Source organism: Talpa europaea (assembly GCF_964194135.1).
Source record: "Talpa europaea genome assembly, chromosome: 5".
NCBI lineage: Eukaryota > Metazoa > Chordata > Mammalia > Eulipotyphla > Talpidae > Talpa > Talpa europaea.
In genome coordinates, this window is record NC_140071.1 from 16,364,479 (window position 1) to 16,385,657 (window position 21,179).

At 38.0% G+C, this 21,179-nt stretch overlaps 1 protein-coding gene across 1 annotated transcript; it reads left to right on the top strand.

Annotated features, from left to right (window-relative positions):
- Positions 1 to 4,025: 4,025 nt before the first annotated feature.
- On the top strand, positions 4,026 to 20,048 carry TARS1 (threonyl-tRNA synthetase 1; the record flags this gene model as incomplete). The annotated part of the gene is made up of 19 exons (XM_084233605.1): positions 4,026 to 4,082; positions 5,923 to 6,003; positions 7,837 to 8,027; positions 9,245 to 9,368; positions 10,459 to 10,580; positions 11,060 to 11,177; positions 11,434 to 11,498; positions 11,583 to 11,661; positions 12,334 to 12,480; positions 13,508 to 13,606; positions 14,302 to 14,468; positions 15,419 to 15,581; positions 15,672 to 15,809; positions 16,172 to 16,249; positions 16,398 to 16,498; positions 16,621 to 16,725; positions 17,158 to 17,230; positions 19,369 to 19,483; positions 19,900 to 20,048. 19 exons carry the CDS (start codon positions 4,026 to 4,028, stop codon positions 20,046 to 20,048), a joined length of 2,172 nt encoding a protein of 723 aa, XP_084089731.1.
- Positions 20,049 to 21,179: the final 1,131 nt, after the last annotated feature.

Below are 21,179 nucleotides of genomic sequence, written 5' to 3' on the forward strand. Positions count from 1 at the left end.
GCAGATTTAGTATCTGGTGAGAACCAATTTCCTGGTTCATAGATGGCTGCCTTCATGCTGTTTCCCCTATGGTGGAAGGGATAAGGGAGCTCTCTGTGGTCTCCATCATGGAGGCAATTCACGAGGCCTCCATCCTCAAGACCTAATCAACTCCCAAAGTTCTCACCTCCTAATAGCATCACACTGGAAATTAGGATTTCCCCAAGTAGGTATTTGAGTGTTTGGGAATACAAACATTTAGTCCATAATAGTCAGTCTCCAAATCAGACCTAAGGGAAGTCTAGGAAGTGTGTATCTGGAGGGCAAATATCATAAATGCCACAACACAGTCCATCCTTTCTGATCCTCAGCATGGAGTCATCTGAATTCGAATAAAAACTGTAACACCAACACATATCAATAATTTTGTTCTGGATGATAACTATTCATGTTCCCACCTGAAAACTAAATGTTAGCTAGCATTATTTCTTCATATAAGGCAGAAGTATATAAAGAATGAGGGAAAGAAACAGTTAAGTAATATTTAGCAAAGCTGCCATGATCCCTAATACTATAGCTGTTCACTAGCTTGAAACTGGTAATCATAGCTGTCTTCCAGGGGACTATCACACCTGGAAATGGATGTTCAAATGAGAGGTACCCAGACTGGAGTCCCCTTAGATGAAAATGACCATCCTGCAGACAGAAGGACAGAAAATATGGTACTCCTTGAGCTTCATGATGAGATGAAGATGCAAACCACAGAGCAGGGGAGGTTCCAGAATAAACAGGCTAATGATAAAGAATATTCCAATATTGCAAAATTCGTCAAGTCTCCCCTTATTTGCCACCTTTGTTATTTTCTTCATCTATTTTTTTTTTTTATAAAGGCAAGAGGCAAGCAAGGAAAATGGTAACTTTAAGGGAAAGACAGATATAAAATAGAACAATTTTGAAAATTAAGAAAAGGGTGGTTTTTCAAAAGGCAGTTGAGGACCTCCCTGGTGGCACAGAGATTAAGTCTCAGTGCTGTCAAGCTACCACTGTGGCATGAGGTCAATCCCCGGCCAGGGAGCTACCCACATGGCACAGAAGACCTCTCCTGTCTCACCCTCTGCTCTCCTCAGCAGTGTATTGTAATGGATCCACCTGTTCTGCTTCCTACTCTGCCTCTGGGGGATCCTCTCACCCCCTGCACCCCAGCTCTTGTATGCATAAATAAATAAAAATAAATCCTAAAAAAAGGCTGTTGAACTAGAAAATGTCTTAGATGGTATTAGATTAGAATAATAGCTAAGGTCCAGCAAATCTAACAGAGATGGGGAGCAAGGTCTCTAAACAAATTAGAATAACTCAAATGAAGTCAGGACTCAAATACCATGGAGAGGGCCCTCATCAATGTGGAGATAGGTTACTTTGGAACCACCTACTAAAAGTTGCCACTGTCATTTAAAGAGGCCCCTAGAACGCTTGGACAGATTTCAAGGAGAAGCCAGAAACAGAAAAAGGAAAAATTGCATTAAAATACTCAAAGATTTGCTGGGTACGTTTTAAATTGACACAGTAATTATTCTTGTGCCCTGAGTAAACATCATCTTCTAAGTCTGCATTAGCATTATCTTCTGTGCTATTGTCTACAAAGAGGTATTCCGTATAGAGGTATTCCGTATAGCGTGAATCTGTGTCATGATTAGCATTGTTTTCAATCAGATTCACAATTTCAAGCATCTTTTTTAAATATAAAACAATTTGTAGGATTAAGTGCAAAGATATCAGAAGGAAAACAACTCACATAAATAGGGGCATAGGTATGACAATACTAAGGATTTTAAACTAAAACACAAACCAAGACTTATATGGAAAATATTATGTTGCTAACTGTGATTGGGGGGTAATTTTATCATATATTAGAACACCTAATAAGTGCAGTACTACATTTTCCAAAATGTATTTCATGGAACAATTGATTCTATTAGATGTTCTTCGAGTATCTGTCCCCCCTCACCCAAAAACCTCCCACAAAAAAATTTCTGTAGCTTTTTAAGTGAAATAGCAATCTAATTTTTTAAAGTAACTGAAAATACTGCCAAATGAATCACAAACATACTCATAGCACCTATAATGCTCGGTTTCTCTTTCTAAAGGTACCCAGAGTTCATAAAGAGAAAAGCAGTTAAATCCTGTACCTTGATAGCAAGACTATATGACCTACAGAATAACCAATTAATTCAAAAAATGGCCCATGATTTATGATGACGTGACTTGGTAATTAGCCACTCTAATTCTCTGCCTTAGGAACCTGAGCCAGGACATGTGGAATAAATTGGCCATTTGGTAATAGGAAGAACAGGAGACAAGAATAACTGAATTATGTTAGTGGTAGAATATTACTACAGTTCAAGTCACATCTCATCACTGTAGAGAATCTTTGATTTCGATCAACCATCAGGCTGTAGTCCCTGTAGTCTACTATGAGGATAAAATGTGTGTTTTTTCCCTAAAACCCACATGTTCTGGCTATACAAATGAGATTGCTATTTCCCTTTCTACTTCATGTAGTTTTAGAATAAATTTCTGCATTTATCAGCATCACCAAATGAGTCTATTCCTTGCTACCAAAAGAGCATCTCTCCCCCTTCTCCCAGTAATCAGATTCTTACTTACCTGGCCATGTCCCAGCTGACTGCTTTTATAAGATGTGCTAACACCAAAGCAGAACTTTTCAGGCCTATCTTCCATGGTTACAGTCTTTCTACTTCATTTTTTTAAGCTGTTCTTACATGAGTCAATAAAAAGTTGTTATAGATAATCTTGAATCATCTGTAATTCATGTTTTTAAAATCTGATTCTATACAATCTTCTATTACTTGTAATAATATTTGCATATAACTCATGGAATTTTGTTCCATTTCTCAAGACAGAACTGTTGAGAGTCACTGTCCTAAAAAGAGAGTCACTGTCCTAAAAAGCATCTAGGGTAATGGGCATAAATTATAACAGAGAATGTCAATAGCTTTTTTTTTTCTTTTTGATGCTAAACACACAAAGTTGCATCTGAGATGTGCTGCAAGCTCACGTTATCTCTGCTTTGCCTTAAATACGAATATGATGAAATTATTCCTTTCTAACACCAGAGGGCACTGTGCCATGGTCATACCTCCCTGAGAGGTTCCCATGCCAGCAACGGATTTCAATAGCTTCTTTTCTTCACCCCATTCAGTCTTTCAGAAAAACCTCCTGATTTGTGTTTGTTTTTTTCCATCCTTATGTCAGGTCTGGTTCTGAGGTTGAATGCAAACGAGGGGTTAAAAGAAGCTGCTAGAATTGCAAGTCAAAGGAGGCCAAGGATCGATAGTTATCACCAGAAGCTAGAAGAGGCAGGACGGAGATCCAGAGTCTCAGAGGGAGTATGTGCCTGCTGACACTTTGATTGTGGACTTCTAGATTCCAGAGCTGGGATACAGTGGGGGGGTGGGGGAGTGGGGGGGTGGGGAGTGGGGGGGTGGGGGGTGGGTCCGGGAAAGCCCCACAACACGGAAGTCCCTCCAGGTCTCGGGCCACGAAGGCCGCATGAAACTGGGCTGCACTTGGGACCCGTTCCAGGGCCCCCGCACGCCGTTCAGCCCAGTCCTCTCGTCCGCTACGGTGGCCGAAAAGGGCCTGGCTGGGCGATCGACGCCGCTCGGAAGCAGGCGCACGCGCAGTGCGGACTTCCCGGCTCTGGCTAGAGGCCAGCCCAGGTCCCGCCGGGAGTGGGGGTTCAGTGTCGGCCGCTTATGCTCCAGACCCACGGCACCCCGATTTCCTAGAAGGGCTGTCACCGAAGAAGCTTTTCCATTAGTTCAAAGAGGGGAGGGCCCGCCTTTCCCGGTTGCCGATTGGCCGCCGGGGCGCCGGGCCTAGTGAGGGGCGGGGCCCGGGCGCGCGCGGATTGCATCAGCGGGGCCCTTCCGGCCACGTGGCGCAGGCGCAGTGCTGCCGGCGCCCGCCGCTCTGCTTTCCTGGGGCCGGCCCAGTCGGTTCCGTCTCCTCTTCCTGCTTCGCCCATGTTGGAGGAGACGTCCAGCAGCCCTTCAGCGAAGATGGGAGGCGAGGAGAAGGCGGTGAGCGTTCTGAGTGGGGCCCGAAGGCCGGGCTGGGGCTCTCCTTGACGCCCCCGTCGCCCGGTCGGGCCCGGGGGAGAAGGAAGCTTCCCGGGCCAGCTGGGGGGGACGAGTCGGGGGCGACGATGGAGCCACTGGACGAGTCAGAGCCGGTGTGGGGAGGAATCGCCCATTCATAAAGCAAAGCAGAACTTTGCCAGACACCTCTGGGGTGCCCCTCTTTTGGCAGATGAAACTGAGACTTGGAGTCACCTCCTCAGAGACACACATCTAATTAGAAGCCGAGACAATTACAATCTAGAATCTTCGGACCCAGATTAGTATTTTTGCCTCAATTTAGGCGGGAAGAATGTTGCAGAGCCTCACTTAATCCTAAAACACTGTAGAGGCAAAGATCTCCAGGTTAAGGAAGGAAACCCTAGTCCCGAGACCACACTCAACCTACCCAAGTTTGGGTGGTTTATATTAAATGGTGGAAGCCAGATGACCCCCCCAGACACTCTCTCTCTCTCTCTCTCTCTCTCTCTCTCTCTCTCTCTCTCTCTCTCTCTCTCTCTCAGAGAGAGAGAGAAATCACACCCTTCCCGGATCTGGTGCTGGAGACACGCCATATAGTTACACATGTTGATCATTTCACCTGTGAACTTTCCGTTTGGTGTCATCCATTGGTTTGGGACATGTCCAGGTCACTTTGATTCCACCGGGTCGTGTCAAGTATTTTGTCATGCTGGGCCCTGTGCTGGGTGAGGCAGCTAGAAACACGAATAGGGTGCAGTACCTGACTTTGAGAGCCCCACAGCTGGTGTATGAGAGACAGGAAAACAGCCATAATGCAGTGTGATCCACCCTGAGGAGTTACAGAGAGGGTGTGCCTAACTAACTCTGCTTGGGTCCTCTGTATTTGAGAGAATGAGGGTAAGTTCACCAGATAGCCAGGCAAACCTTCCCAGGTAAAGGTAGGGAAGACAGTGAAAAGGCACACCAAGTGTGTCCTTGGGGTTGTTTGCAAGAGGTATAGCTGAGCAGGGAGTGACAACAATCAGAAGAACCTTAGACAACCAAGGATATTTGAAATTCTACACATAAAGGTTTTTAAGCAGGGAAGTGTAGTATTTGAGTTATGGTTTTAAAATCATTCTGTTTTAGACTAGTTTAGTCATTCTTCCCTTTTTTTTTTTTTTAGCATTTTGACAATAAGTTCTTATGTACCCCTAAAACACATTTCCTCCCTTTAAAATCTAGTCTACTGAAATCTCCCCTATGCATTTAAAGTCCTTAAGGCCCTAGCACTTGCTGCTGTCCTAACTGATTGGACATCTGTCAGAGCGTGCAGCTGTGTTCTTCTCCAGGAATGTCTCACTCATATGCCTTAGTTTTCCTGGAGAGAATAAGTTTGCCTGGAGTAAGGGTTGGGGCTTATGTTTAACAAAATGTTGTTAAATATAGGGTTTAACAAAATATTATGAGCACACAGGTGCTTGGTAGTGCTTGTGGAGAAACACTGCGTTAGGGTTTTTTCCTCCTCTCTGAAAATAACTGGCTACAAATGAATATTTAGTATGTGTCCAGGTAAACCCGAATTGAGAGTCTCAGGAACAGTAAAATAAATAAAATATAAGAACTTGAACATTATCAAGTAACTTTGTTTTTAGAACTTTTTATACTTAATTGTTAGTTTTTGGCAGTGGTGAACTTTACCAGCTTTCAGAATGAGTTAACACTTTTTTAAAAATTATTAAATAGATTCTAAAATAATATCCTGACAGCTTTCTGGGGACAGCATGAAGGATATCATATTAGATTAAAATGTAAAACCTCCATTTCTTTTTTTCTTACTTAGGTAAGTGCCAATGAGGAGAAGCGAAAGGAAGGGGGCAAGAAGAACAAAAAAGAAGGATCTGGGGATGGAGGACGAGCAGAGGTAAGTGTTTGAAGACTCTGTTTAGGGAGGTTGACAGGTGGCGGTCTCAGACTAAGCCTGTGAGTAAGATTACAGGGGCTGTGGCACCAGATGGAAACATTGGGGAGAATTAGGCTTTCAAAAGCCACACAGTCAACGTGCTTCCCGAGTTTTGGCTCTAGGAGGCAGTGAAGCCTGCCTTCTACTTCATTTTTGAAGTTGAACTGCTGTGAACTATGCTTCACTTTTTGCTTTAGTCATTGCAGTTGTTTTATTGGGGACTACAAAACTACCAGAATGCAGAAGCACAAAGGAACAGGCTTTTTAAAAGTGTACTATAGCACTATAAACTGGTTGTAAAGAACAATTTTATAAATGCTGTGTTGCAAAATTTATAATGCTTTCATTTACTTAAGGATAGTTATGTGGATGATCAAGAATAACTAAGGTTGCTTGGAGCCCTACCTAATCACTTCTTTTACGTTTTATCCAGCATATTCCACTGTAATTGGGGGCGGGGGGGGGAGGTTGATTGTGATTTTTTTTAATTCGCAATAGAAAAATGCATGTGTTCCCTAATTTTGTTTTAGTACTTTCAGTACAACTGTACATGCTAGTCTATTGAAACATGAGAATTAGCCTGGAGATAGGAAACAGTACAATTAGAGGACTCTTCTGAGTGGATAATTTTAAGTGCTGCACGTGGCCATGTGTGTTCCCAGTGGTCTCTCTGGCCAAGAGTGTACAGGGAGGTGCTCTCCCGGCATTGATATACTTGTCTTGTCCCTCTTCTAAGGGCGACCTGCTGGCTTATTCTTCTCTGCAATCCCAGGGCCTCAGTAGCTGTCTGCTCAGTGAATGTCGAATAGTTCTGATTGCAAAGTGCCAAGTACATACTGAGACAAACTGCACTAAGATGCAGAGGGACACAGGGTGGGCAGGACTACAGTGCTTCTGAGTGAGCAAGGCCAGGTAGTATCCTTTGGCCTGAGAAGTTCAGCGCTGGGCTGCAGAATGATGACAGGCTCTCAACTTGGAATTAATTCATGGGTGTTTCACCATGGAGGTTTATGGACCCTGTGATAATTTAATGAAAAGATCCCAAAGAGCCATTAAAGAAAAGGTAGGGCTGCTGCAGGGGGAAATTATAAAGAGATTAGGGCTCTTCCATGTCAAAGATAAAGGGTGAGAAAGAAATGATAGAAATGAAAAGATTTTATATAAGGGGGGAAGAAAGTGCTACTCTATATGAGATAAACTACCCGTTTCCAAGAAGTTATGTTTGAACAGGCTGACAGCATAAATTTTATATTTTTTGAATTCCGCAAATATTTCTTCAAATGGGAGCCCTTCAGTCAAATGAATTTATAGTTGGTTAGGTAAGAATTATCAATGGACTTATAGCCTGACCAACTACAGAGCATCCCTTGGACAAGATTGAAACAAAATAGAAAAGCCGGCTAGTTGTTTTTATTTGTAGTTATAAGATCATTTACTTAAAAGAGACCTTAAGAGAACATCTTAAAAGAAAAAAATCACCTTATACAAATAACAGCAAAATGATAACAATTTCCATTCAGGATTTTGACAGCCCACCCAGATCTTTATGATGTTATTTATACTTTGCAATTTTTTTTAAATTTTTTCAAGTAAAAACTTTAAGAGGGAAGCATTTACTTTCTTCTTTCACTTTCATGCAGGACAAGGTTAAGGTAATACCTGGTGATTTGAGCAATGTCTTTACTGTGTTGAATTGATAATCATAGTTTGTGTGTTATTTTTCTTTCTTTCCCTTTTCTGAAAAGGAAAAGCAAGTGTTTGCTGAATATGTCTTTCCTCCTTTGTGTCTTGCAGTTGGATCCTTGGCCTGAATATATTAACACACGTCTTGAGATGTACAATAAACTAAAAGCAGAACATGATTCCATTCTGGCAGAAAGGGCAGAAAAAGCCAGCAAGCCAATTAAAATTACTTTGCCGGATGGTAAACAGGTCGACGGGGCATCCTGGAAAACCACACCGTACCAAATCGCTTGTGGAATTAGGTAGATGGGACCTTCTATTGTTTGTGCCCAAACTTTCTTTTATTATCTTGCCACCTTTTAACCTCATAATGTTTTTATGTGTCTACTTAATGTTTTTACATGTTTAATTTACCTCATTTGGGATTTTTAAAATCCAAAATTATGTGGAGCTTGGTAGTCTTTATTCAATGTTAATTTCTGAAAGAGTTCACTTTTTGTCTTATGAAGAATTTTATACACTAGGTTTCTTCTTTGTTCACAAATGTCACAAAACCAAATAGATAATGTTTCACCTATTTAGACTTAAATACCTTAGTTTTGAAGTTAAAAATGAAGGTGAATTATTTCAGATGTGGAAAGTTAAACTAATATATGACACAAGAAAAAGCAATACTATTTTTTTTAATCCATAGAAAGGTGCTATCTAATCTTAAAACTTGTAATTGCACTTAGAAGAAGTTATTTCAAGTAACTGAGAATTAGATGTATATTAGTAGAGTAAATGCTTTCTTAATCTGATAGAATAGAAATCAATAGTTGGTATGTTTGCTAGAAACTAATAAAGTTGGGAATATGTATTGGTGCCTATATTTTATATCAGGTGTTGGCAAACTGGCCAGAGCTGGTCCAAACTACTCTGCCCATGCGCTTTCCCCTCTAGGGATTCCTTGTACGCTTGTTGTTGTCTGACATCTCATCCCCAGATGATAGTTTTATTGTCTACATTGTATTGGGTGTCTAGAAGTCCTTTTTATCCACATTATTTAAAAGGTCTTATTGATTAGTCCTTTATGTTACCTATATATTTGTTTAAGTAATATCATCTTAGGCATTTATAGATTTTCTGAAGTTAGCATTGCCGCTCAAAGGAAATACTGCTTAGATTTCAAGTAGGAGGAAGAGAGAGAAGTTATTTTGTAACTTTCCTTTTTTTCATTTGGCATCTAAATAGTTTGGCTTTGTGAAAAACTTTGAAGAAAGTAAAAGTTAATCAAAACACAGGAAATTTATTATTGCTTGTTTAACCAAGTTACCATGTCTGCTTAAATAAGAATTGAGTGACAAATAATAGTGTTTTGAATTGCATGTTTTAGATTTTGTTCCTTTTTCCATCTTATTTCAGAAGAGATACATACATACTCATATAGTGTCTATTTTCCTGTTCTTATTCTCAAATGTTGTGCTAGAGAATACTCTTTTAGAGTCTTGTGTTACTAAACCTATCTGTATTTTTTAAGTCAAGGCTTGGCTGACAACACCGTTATTGCGAAAGTGAATAAGGCTGTTTGGGACCTAGACCGTCCACTGGAGGAAGACTGTACCTTGGAGCTTCTCAAGTTTGAGGATGAAGAAGCTCAAGCAGTAAGTTTTCCTTCAGTATTTGTTGAATTTCAAATGAAGAATCACATTTTCAGTATTCCAGTCAATGTCACTGCCAGTGGGTGGCTAAAGTTTATGGATATCCCATTGTCTTATTTGGTATCTTCATTTTGTTTTTTATTTAGGGAACATAATGAAAATATTTGCCCTCTAAAATTAGGAGATGGAGTTGAATAAATTCATTTTCACTTCTACATGCTCAAATGGGGACTATGTTCTGAGAATTTTATTAAACTTTGATTTAGCAAGTAAAAATTGTGTTCTATAGTATTAATCAACACTTCAGCAAGATGCATTTGTTTAACAAATATATTTGAACAAATATATTTGCCTGTAGTGGACAGTTTTTCTTATGTTAAAATGCTGATCTGCTTAAAATACAATAAAAATCAGCCTGCATTTGATGGCACGGTTTCCTCATTTCTCCACGACTACAAACCACAAAAAATACTGTGTTTCAGTGATGATGGTTGCTGTACTTATGTGTGTGAATCAGTGGTTTTCAGATATATTCTAGACTCTTTAAGTTTTAAATCAGAACTTCAAAAATCATTACTAATAAATCTTTAAAATGTTGTGTTGTATATATCCAGACTCATCAGAATCATCAGATTAAACCAAGTGCTGCCATTGATTTCAGTCTCCTTATGTTTGTCCTTATGTTTTACAATTGTATTGTGTGATCAAGTTGCACCACCTTAGTTGTTTAGGATCAATAAGAAAAACAATGTGATTCTTAAGAGATGCTCCAAGCCAAGTAGAGGGCAGAATCCCGTGCTCGGCATGCAGTGCTATGGGCTGTGGACTCTGAAGACCCTGTGCCAGTAATGTTAATAAGACCATCACACTGTGGGTGAGAAATCCAGATGATTTCTAAGATACAAATATAATTTAGTAATTAGAACAAGTTATTTTGGCTCTGAATCACACTGCAGTTTATAGATCTGTACATTTTGATTTTTATCTCTTGGATTTAGTCATAATAAATTTCATAGATCGCTTGCAGATAAATCATTTTCATTTACAAGTTGTTTGCCCACTTAAACCATCCCTTTTTTCTTTGGATTTTCAGGTATATTGGCACTCTAGTGCTCACATAATGGGTGAGGCCATGGAAAGAGTATATGGTGGATGTTTGTGTTATGGACCACCAATAGAAAATGGATTCTATTATGACATGTACCTTGAGGAAGGGTGAGTTATGTGACTAAAGAAAAATAAAATCTGAATTACATTATTTTTAAAGATATCTCAATAAACAAGCTTATTGCATCATAGTCACAAAGTATTCCCCCTATCAAAACGTGAAATGTTGTAGTAGCATATGAAGTTGTAGACACTTGGAAGATAACTTTGGAAAAACTGATGGAAGTGGAACCCTGAGGTATACTAGAGAAGAACAAGTTAAGTTGGTCCTCTCCTCTTCTGGAAACCTGGTTATAGGGATAGTTGACTAGAGGGAACTATATCGATAACTGAAGTAAATGCCACTGAAAATAGAGAAATAACTTATGAAAAGTATTTAGTTTATAATTCAGTATATGAGGCAAAAGTCTAATTTTTTTTTTATATTAAAACCCTTGAGGTAGTCTAAAGAATCGTTCTTCCAAACTGCAGTTGGGAGTAGAGTGGAATGGACGGAAGAAGATTAATTATACTTTCTTTCCCTTCAGGGGTGTGTCCAGCAATGATTTCTCTTCTTTGGAGACTTTATGTAAGAAAATCATTAAAGAAAAACAAGCCTTTGAAAGATTGGAAGTTAAGAAAGAAACTTTGTTGGAAATGTTCAAGGTAAATTGAACGAGAACATGGCCTCCACTCACAGCACTGTTAATATCACTTGAAGTTGTCCCACTGGGGAGTAGTGTACTAAGTGGAAGCTTATTCTATTCTTTAGAAAAAATTTAACAGTTTTCAAAACATGAAACATTGACATATTCAGGCAATGCTTTGAAAAGTTGTATTTCTGAGTTACATTTTAGCTATAGTATTTAGAGGTACAAGTCGAAGGGGAGTTTTTTTGAAGAATACTTTTTCCTATTTTCAGTACAACAAGTTCAAATGCCGGATATTGAATGAGAAAGTGAATACTCCCACTACCACAGTTTATAGGTGAGAAAATCAAAGATCATTAAATGCATGTGGTGTCTGTGTCATTTTAAGTCTTTGTTAAAATTCCTTTCTTTCTATCCTTAGGTGTGGTCCCTTGATAGATCTCTGCCGGGGTCCACATGTCAGACATACTGGCAAAATTAAGACTTTAAAAATACACAAAGTAAGCAATGCATCTTCAAAGATTCTGTCTATAAATAGATTTTTCTGTTATAGATAAATGTTTACGTTTTTATTGGTTTCTTTTTGCTACCATTTTTCTCTTGCATATGTAAGGGTGAATTTTTTTCCTTCTGCTGCCTACTGTCTCAGTGCTAAATGTCGTTAGTCCTTTTTAATTCAAGTTCTCTCAAAGAGTGACTGATATATTTGTCATTGGTCATCAGAGCACACAGGGATGTGGGGTTGGGGGCCTAAAATCATAGTCATCGGCCTTCACTGCTCTACAATTAACCACAATTAAACCTGCCAGTTTTATAGTAGCTCATAAATACTTTATGGATGATTATTAAAATGCACTTTAAATCTTAGTAATTGAGTCATTTCGAGATTTTTTGGGGGGTTTATTTTCCTTTTTGATCATGAAGTTGTGGTTGAGCTGGTCTTTGAGGGAAGTAAACAGCTTCATGCTGTGGAGGGAGCACAGCTCTTCTAGCAAGGCCTCAAAGCAGCTGGGAGGTGTTTACTAAGTATGCACTTGTGGTGCCACTTTTATGGTCATGAGGACTAATAGGAGTGTCACTAATAAAGTGTCTGAGAAATGACATTTAACTCTTAAAATAAGTGAGATACTTACACATTTCAATATTGTTTTTTGGTTAATGCTTGTTTTCAGAATTCCTCTACGTACTGGGAAGGTAAAGCAGATATGGAGACACTCCAGAGAATTTATGGCATTTCATTTCCGGATCCTAAAATGTTGAAGGAGTGGGAGAAGTTCCAAGAGGAAGCTAAAAACCGAGATCATCGGAAAATTGGGAGGGTATGTTTAAAATGAACAGTAATGTATCTAGACTGACTTTTCTTCATTTTCATTTGAAATTTAGCTGCAATAACTAGATGCAGCTATGTAACGTGTGATCTACTGACTGATTATTCACATTATCTTTTCTGGAGTGTGGTCAATACCACACAAATTCGTTTTAATTTCTTCTTTTATTGAGAACAAATGTTGTTGACCTATCATATTCTGTAAAAGAAGTATTGCAGCTTTTCATAGAGCTGGGAAATAGCTTGGAAATTACCTAGTCTTATTGACTTAAAGATGTGGAAGCTGAGTCCTAGATTTACTCTGCTGTTGCCCAAGATGATAAATGAGTTATGGGTGGATGCTATGAGGTCATTTCCTTTCTCCCTCTACCCCTGAATATTTTCTAAACTGGAAGTTAGGTTTAATAAAAACATTCCCTTCTGAAACTGTTCACTCTGTGCTAAGTGCTTTTGGCTATAGGGTATAAAGCTTGAACATAAGGCAGCATGACTGTCTGAAATAAGTTCTAGCAGTAAGGAAACCAGGCAGCCCTTGTTGGTCCCCTCCGTGAGGACTTGGGCATTTAGAGGGGACACTTTTACTGTGACCCAAAGTCAGTCACTTTCCTCTCCATTTTCTCTTCATTATCATTTCTTTTTCCCAGTCTCCTTTCTGCTGCTCCTACTTCTCAGGAAAAAGGGAAAACAGATCTTGGAGCTTTGAAAAAGTAAAAATAAAGGAGGCCCTGCTATGGGTAGTGGAAAGAGCTGGGCCCCTGTTTAATGTCACTCTTGGGTAAACTTGACTGCGTTCAGCAATGTAACAGGCAGAGGACATACTTGTGCTGAGTAGTAAATCAGCTGCAACTCTGCCATTAAATTGTATAGCAGAGTGTAAACATGTTTTCTTTCACGCAGGAGAGTGGGACAAACTAAAATATGAGACATCGTGACTGTATTCTGAACTCAAGAACACAAGTTTATGTTGATGTTTTATGTCTCTATAAACATTCTTTGCTTTTTTTTTTTTTTAATCCTAGGACCAGGAATTGTATTTCTTCCATGAACTCAGCCCCGGAAGTTGCTTTTTCCTGCCAAAGGGAGCGTACATTTATAATACACTAATGGAATTCATCAGGGTAACCCATATTCATTCTTTTCTTATGTAGATTTAGGACCTGTGTTGACTTTATTAAATAAGGTCTAATTAAAGGAAAGATAACTTGTATTTGAGATGAAACATTTAAAAGGATAAATAAAAATGGAAGTTTGGCGTCTCTTAAAACATTTAAAAAATTCTTCCTAATCCTGATTTTGTCTGCATATGTGGGTGTGTACACAGGAAAGAACTTGACCTAGCACCTGGGACCCTTTATACAGGAACTGTGTGAGCCTTTGACCCTTCATTTGTATTTTCTTGAAAAAACAAGTTAGTTTTTACATTGCTTTTTCTTTTCTTTATGAATTGTGAAGTACATGTTTATAGAGACTAGTACCACCAACGTCTGTGTACTCACCACCTAATCTAGCGCATACTTACATTGGTCTATGAGCACTTCAGACATTTATTGAAGTAAAGTAATCCGTATACTGGACACTGGTGTAAAAGTTTCTCCACTATAGCAAATCTTACTGCAGTGGCATTGTTTTCACAACCCTCTTATGTATGTGAGCATGGCTTTCCTCTTTGGTGTACATCTCTCAGTGGAATTGCTCGATCATTCTTTATGTGCATCTTTGACTAGCTCGTAAATGCATAATTGCCCTTTAAAATTTTATTCCCTCTGGAAGTGTGACCATTTACTTAACCACACGTGCTTTTTTTCCCTAACAGAGTGAATATAGGAAACGAGGATTCCAGGAGGTGGTCACCCCAAACATCTACAACAGCCGACTCTGGATGACCTCAGGCCACTGGCAGCACTACAGCGATAATATGTTCTCCTTTGAGGTGGAGAAGGAGCTGTTTGCTCTGAAACCCATGAACTGCCCGGGACACTGGTATTCAGCGACTTTGAGTTTCTATCAAAGATTTTTCCATCGTGCATGAGTCCTAGATGGCTTCCCCTCCTTTGAAAGGATCTTTGTTAAAGATAAATTGTGTCATCAGAAAGTATTTAAATGCAACATTTGTGATATTATATCTTGCCTGCCTGATTAGATCCTCAGATCTGTAGACATTGACGAATGGTGCTGGGGTGATGTCAGTGAACAGGCAGGATAAAACAGGGAGATGAACGTGGGGCACAGTGCATTCTCGGGGAGTGGGGAGGCGGTTGTTTTTTAAGAGAAATGTATTCTGTCAAAACCTACTGCTAATGAATTGACATCTCTGAAAAATCTACCTTACCTTGAGGCTGTTGTGCTTTCTATGTCTTTGAAAGCTGGGTGAAGAACCTTTGGGAGACAATTAGGGGGAGCTATGACTGCGGTAGCTCATTGTCCACAGGTCCTCATAGCAAGGCCTCTAGCAGAGGAAGTGAGAAAGGAATCTCCACAAGGATACTCAGTTGTAGGTCAGGGAAGCAACCTAATTCCTTGAGTTTTCCCTAATATTTTTAAAAATTTCTGAAGTACCTGCAGACTAACAGGAAACTGAGGCACTTTTGGAGCAATAAGAACATAATAGACTTTAGCTTCCAGTGCTATAAGTGGTTTAGGTATAACTTAAGATTTCAAAAATATATTCATAAGCCTTAAAGACAGTCCTCAGATTTGACTCTAGACTTAATGGGAATAAACTTTTTATTCTTTTGTGGTTATAGTTGGTTATTACATTTGCTGTTTTATTCATGCAAGGGCATATACTGAAGCCCAGAATTTGAAAAATGTTGCTTGTATGGACAACTAGAATCAATAGCTTTTAGCCAGCCCTTCATACTACTACTAGGGAAGCAGTTTTATTTAGTGAAACTAAGTAACAGTGGATTTTACTTTTCTCTTTTCGCCAGCCTTATGTTTGATCATCGGCCAAGATCCTGGCGAGAGTTGCCTCTGCGACTAGCAGATTTTGGGGTACTTCACAGAAATGAGCTCTCAGGCGCCCTCACAGGACTCACCCGAGTACGAAGATTCCAACAGGATGATGCACATATATTCTGTGCCATAGAGCAGGTATGAGAATATAGGATTAAATACTTGGAAAGAAGTAGTTAAGACAGTCAAGGAAAATGATTCATGCCCTTTTTTTTTTTCCATTTAAAGATTGAGGATGAAATAAAGGGTTGTTTGGATTTTCTGCGCACAGTATATAGCATATTTGGATTTTCTTTTAAACTTAACCTGTCTACTCGCCCAGAAAAATTCCTCGGAGATATTGAAGTATGGAATCAAGCTGAGAAAGTAAGTGGTGTTTTCTGCATGCCTGAGTACTGTTCGACTAAAATTGCCCTGTTCAGCCATGTAAGAAAGCCAAACCTCTTTACATGGATAAAAGCAAAAGAAAATTAGAAATGATTCCTAGGTTTGTCAGCTACTTTTTTTCTATATGATTTTGTATTTTAGAAATGGTTGCATGTTTTTTTCAGTTATCAAGCTATAACAATTACAAAGTATTGGTATATGAATATGTTTAGGTAGGCAAATTTATAAAACAGAGAATAGTGACCCATGAAAGTAATTACAGTATTTTTAGTCTCAAATTAGACTTGAAGAAGGGAAGTTTCAGATGAACAAAATTTTAAGTGATTTTAATTTATTCTCAGCAACTTGAAAACAGTCTGAATGAATTTGGAGAAAAGTGGGAGTTAAACCCTGGAGATGGAGCTTTCTATGGTCCGAAGGTCAGTGCCAAAGTATATGTGAATAATATGGTTTTTATTATTGGGTGAAGAAGTATAAGAAGAAAAAGGGAAAATTAACCTTAATACCACTGTTGAGTTCAGCTCTAATATGGACAGCATCTTACAATAACCAATCTTTGCTTCTTAGATTGACATACAAATTAAAGATGCAATCGGTCGCTACCATCAGTGTGCAACGATTCAGTTGGATTTTCAGTTGCCCATCAGATTTAATCTTACTTTTGTAAGGTGAGTTTCTAGTGTCTGCTCTGAATGTTATTCTTCAGGGACATATAAAGGAATATATATGTACTAAGTGTGTACACACACACACATATTTACAGCAAAACAAATTGTTTTTTTCTCTCTAGCCATGATGGTGATGATAAGAAAAGGCCAGTGATTGTCCACAGGGCCATCTTGGGGTCAGTAGAAAGAATGATTGCTATCCTCACTGAAAACTATGGCGGCAAATGGTAATTTTTGTCATCATCTTCTGGTGTAAACTGGACAGTGTAAATTTGTTAGAAATGTTTACTCTAATTTTGTTCTGCAGTGAAAAGGGAGAATGATTCCAATTAGTCATCTTAATTACTGATAAGTGCTCAGTAAAATATTAGGAACCACAATCTGAAGCCCCAATTTTTTTAGTTTTAATAGTACTTATTTGTTATGAGTAATTATTTTTATCTTAGAACTTGATTTGCTCGAGTAGTATGTAACACTTTCTCATTATGATTTTCCTTACAAGATCATTTTCTGCACCTTATAATCTCTTATCTTTAAATGGCTTTGCATGCTTTAGGAAAGGAGACGTAGACTTAGTCTGAGGAGTAGACTAAGAAATGTGCCATCCCTGTTGAGGGAAAGTGCCCAAATCCACATTAAATGTTTGATTTCTTCAAAAGGCCCTTCTGGCTGTCTCCTCGCCAGGTAATGGTAGTTCCAGTGGGACCAACATGTGATGAATATGCCCAGAAGGTAAGTCTGACTTACCTTAGGTATGACTCTTCTCTAAATGTATCTGTTGTTCAGCTTTTTAATTCTCTTAAGTGATACATGTATATTCTTGGCAAATCAAGCTGTTGGGATGAAGAAAAATGTTACTATTTTCAAAAAACCTGAACAGATTGTATTACTTCTTAATGCTTTTCTGTGTTGTTCCATGAGCAGAAGACATCATTTGGATAGTGTTTTTGTATTATACGTGTGTATTTAGCATTTAGTATTAGCAAATAGTGACTAGCAAATGCCTTATATGACATGTAAGTCCAAATGCATAATGCAGTTTAAATTGCTTTTTGACTCAAGGAGTAATTTTACTTTCTAATACAAATTTCTTCAGTTATTTGAAACTCTTTTCAGGTTAACATCATGACAGACCAAGGTTTTGCCTTGCTCACCAAAAGCTAACTTACTAACAAATGTATAGTACTAATTCATATTTCACACCTTTTAAGGACTTGAACAATCTGTACTGCTATAGTTATAATTCCATGCTAAGGAATTTCAAATCAGTAAAAGTTGTGTTATGAAAAAATACTGTTTCAGGATTATATGTTAAAAGTAATGATGAAAACAGGCAAAAATCTGAAAATCAGTGGACAATATTGTAACATCAAAACTATTATTTCCAGATCAGGATATATTCACTTGCATTGTAACTGTCTTTAACAAAATGTGGGGCCTCCCTGGTGGCTTGGGGGGTTAAGTCTCAGTACTATCAACCTGTCAGCAGCCACTGCAGCACACAGGCCTGGCACTTTATTCTTTCAAGTAGTTGAAGGTGTAGTCTTGACATTCCAGTACTGTGCGAAGAATGCTTATGAAATACATGTTATATAAAATCCCAATAGGTTCATTGGTTAATGATCACTAAAAAAGCATGTGAACCTAATAATGACATAAAATGCTTCACTTAGATCTTTTTGTCATGTTAGTGGTAATTGGTTGGTAAGCAGATAAATTTAATCTGGGGCTTCCCTGGTGCCCTAGTGCTCAAGTCTCAGCACTATTACCACTACGGTCTGAGTTTGATCCCCTGGCCAGGAAGCTGACCCACATATGGCACAGCAGACCTCTCCTGTCTCACCCACTGCTCCCCTCAGCAGTGTATTTCAGTAGTTCCACCTGTTCTGCTCCCCATTCTTGTCTCTGGTGAATCCTCTTACCCTGTGCACCTCTGGCCTATACCCCTGTTCTTCTACACAAAAATTAATCTGGTTTATTCATTTATAATTAATAAAGTTTAATCTATTGCTGCTTCTTTGGAATGGAAAAATAGTGAAAACATTGTTTTCTTAATATACAAGGACTTAAGACAGTAAAGTGAAACTAGTAATTGGTAGGGAATAATATATAATGTAGTTTGCAAACTGTCAATTCCTAGAAATTTATTTCAAGAAATCCTGATTTGATCTTAAATTGCTAACTCCTTCTTTTGCATCCTTCATTTAATCAGTTTTCTTTTAATGAAAAAGGAAACCACTGTTCAGAAAGTGGGGGGAAACCCCTTATTTTATGTCTCACCTGATTTTTCTTTCGTATTTGAATTAATCTTGTAGAAGTCTGTTTAACTCAGTCATTGTATGCACAGCTATTGTTTTATTACTTGTATTCTATTCTGAAGGGATATAAAGTTTGGGCTATCAACTTTTTATTTTAAAAAATATTGAATGTATAATTGGCAGCAGTGAGTAGATTCATGTTACCAACTTGTTGTCTATATGAAGGATTGGAAATATGTTCTCTATTAGACTGGACATCCATCTGTGGATGTTATGTGTAGACTGATAATTCATTTCCAGGCAGCCATATAGGGAATGTGAAATGTTTATAAAGGAATTTCTTTTTTATTGTAATGTATGTTTTAAGAGCTGATTACCTGATTTCTGATTTTTAAGTCTTTTCTAAAACGTCTCTCAAGAGCAGAATAGGTTATTTTGATTTTTTAAAATGTGGAGCGAAGTTATAAATTAATATTAGCTTCAGTATACCTGTTGCATTCTTTTTTTTAGCACTCGCATGGTTATCCAAATTGTATGTTAAATAAAATCATTCAGGTTCAAAATATAATTCTAATTTCAGATCTGAAAAATTTTGTGTCTTCATTTAAATAGGTACGGCAGCAATTCCATGATGCTAAATTCATGGCGGACATCGATCTGGATCCTGGCTGTACATTAAATAAAAAGATCAGAAACGCACAGTTAGCCCAATATAATTTCATCCTAGGTAAGAGAGAAAATTTGCCAAACTTTAGGCAAATACTAAAATCTTGATGCTTTTAGGTATAAGAGAATTGGTCATCAGTTTAGTTCCTTCTATATTTGATTCTTAACCTATAAAGTTTGTTCGTTTGATGTCACAAAGATTTGTCTAAAATTTTCTCCCCTTCTCCGCCTATTTTTTATATACTAAATAGGTATTAAGTTGGTTGAATTTAGTGATTCAATAAGCACAGCAGTTACAGGCATTGCAGCATGGTTTCCAATGAATAAATTTTTCAATAGGCTACAGAACTGTACATGGTCAGCAATATATTTTAATTAATCTAGCTACAGTGTAGCTTTTGGGTCCTAGGATCTTTTCTATTTGAATGACCAATAAGAATCTTTCCATCTAACTAAGTTTTGTATCTTTCGTTTTAGTTGTTGGTGAAAAAGAGAAAACCAGTGGCACCGTTAATATTCGCACAAGAGATAATAAAGTGCATGGAGAGCGCACTATTTCAGAAACCATTGAGAGGCTGCAGCAGCTAAAGCAGTCCCGCAACAAACAGGCGGAAGAAGAATTTTAATGAAGAACTTCGCCCAGATTGGCTGAATGTAAAAGACTGAACTGTGTTTCCATAGTACTAACTTTGTACCATGGGAAATACCATTTTATTCTGAATTTGGAATAGTTTTGCAAAATCTACATAGGTAGCTACATAGGTTAACAAGGGGCTCAACCTTTTGATCTAGACAGGTATTAGACAGTGTATACTTGAAGGATATAATTAAAAGAGATGCATTAAAATGATTGTACTCCTTAAATATCTGAGCCCTGGCGATAAAACATGAGGAATGTGGGAGAACGTTTTACGAATTGAATGCAGTTGAATAAATTCTTCAAATTTAATTCAGGTAAAAGAAAAACTAGATTTATTGTGTAAAAATAAAAACTTTCGTTGATGTATATGTCATGACTATTCATTGCATACACTCTCCTACTTGGAACAAATTGCATGATTTAAATGATAAAAGATGGGCAATGGGGGGCAAATCTACAGTGTTTACTACTCTCACACCATAGTCTGAGCTGAATGCCTGCTTCTCAGTATTCACAGTGTAACATCTTTTACCGAGATAATAATTTGTGGATGCAAACCTTTTAAAACAAAGCCCACCACTGATATAATAGGGTAGATTTGCACACATTTTTAAGACAGTTTATCTCTCCAAAAGAATATATATGTATAAGGCAGACTGCCTTAGTCAATAGAATCCTTTGTTACACAGATTGCTGGTAAAGGGTGAATTTTAAATTATTCTGTCAGTGTTTAGTGATTGTGAGAACATTAAAAAATATATTCTTTATGTGGATATAGAATACTTTCTCTTTAATATCATCATTAATAGAAGACAACACCTTGTCAATTTTCTAATAACCTCAAGAACTTGTTTGCAAAAGTCACTTCAAAATTAAGCCATTTTTGCATAGATTGAACCGTGCTTTCATTAAAGAGATAAGATCTTTAATCATAGGGATTTTAAACTTCATAATTGAGCCTTGCTTATGACTCTGAAGACAGCCTTTGATAGGTTTGTAATTTTTATATGTATCTTGAGGGAAACTAATTTTGTCTTTAAACTAGAATTTTGCATTCTCAAATCATGTTATTAAAGTTTGATTGATTTTAAACCAGTATATTTGATCTTTTTGTTTA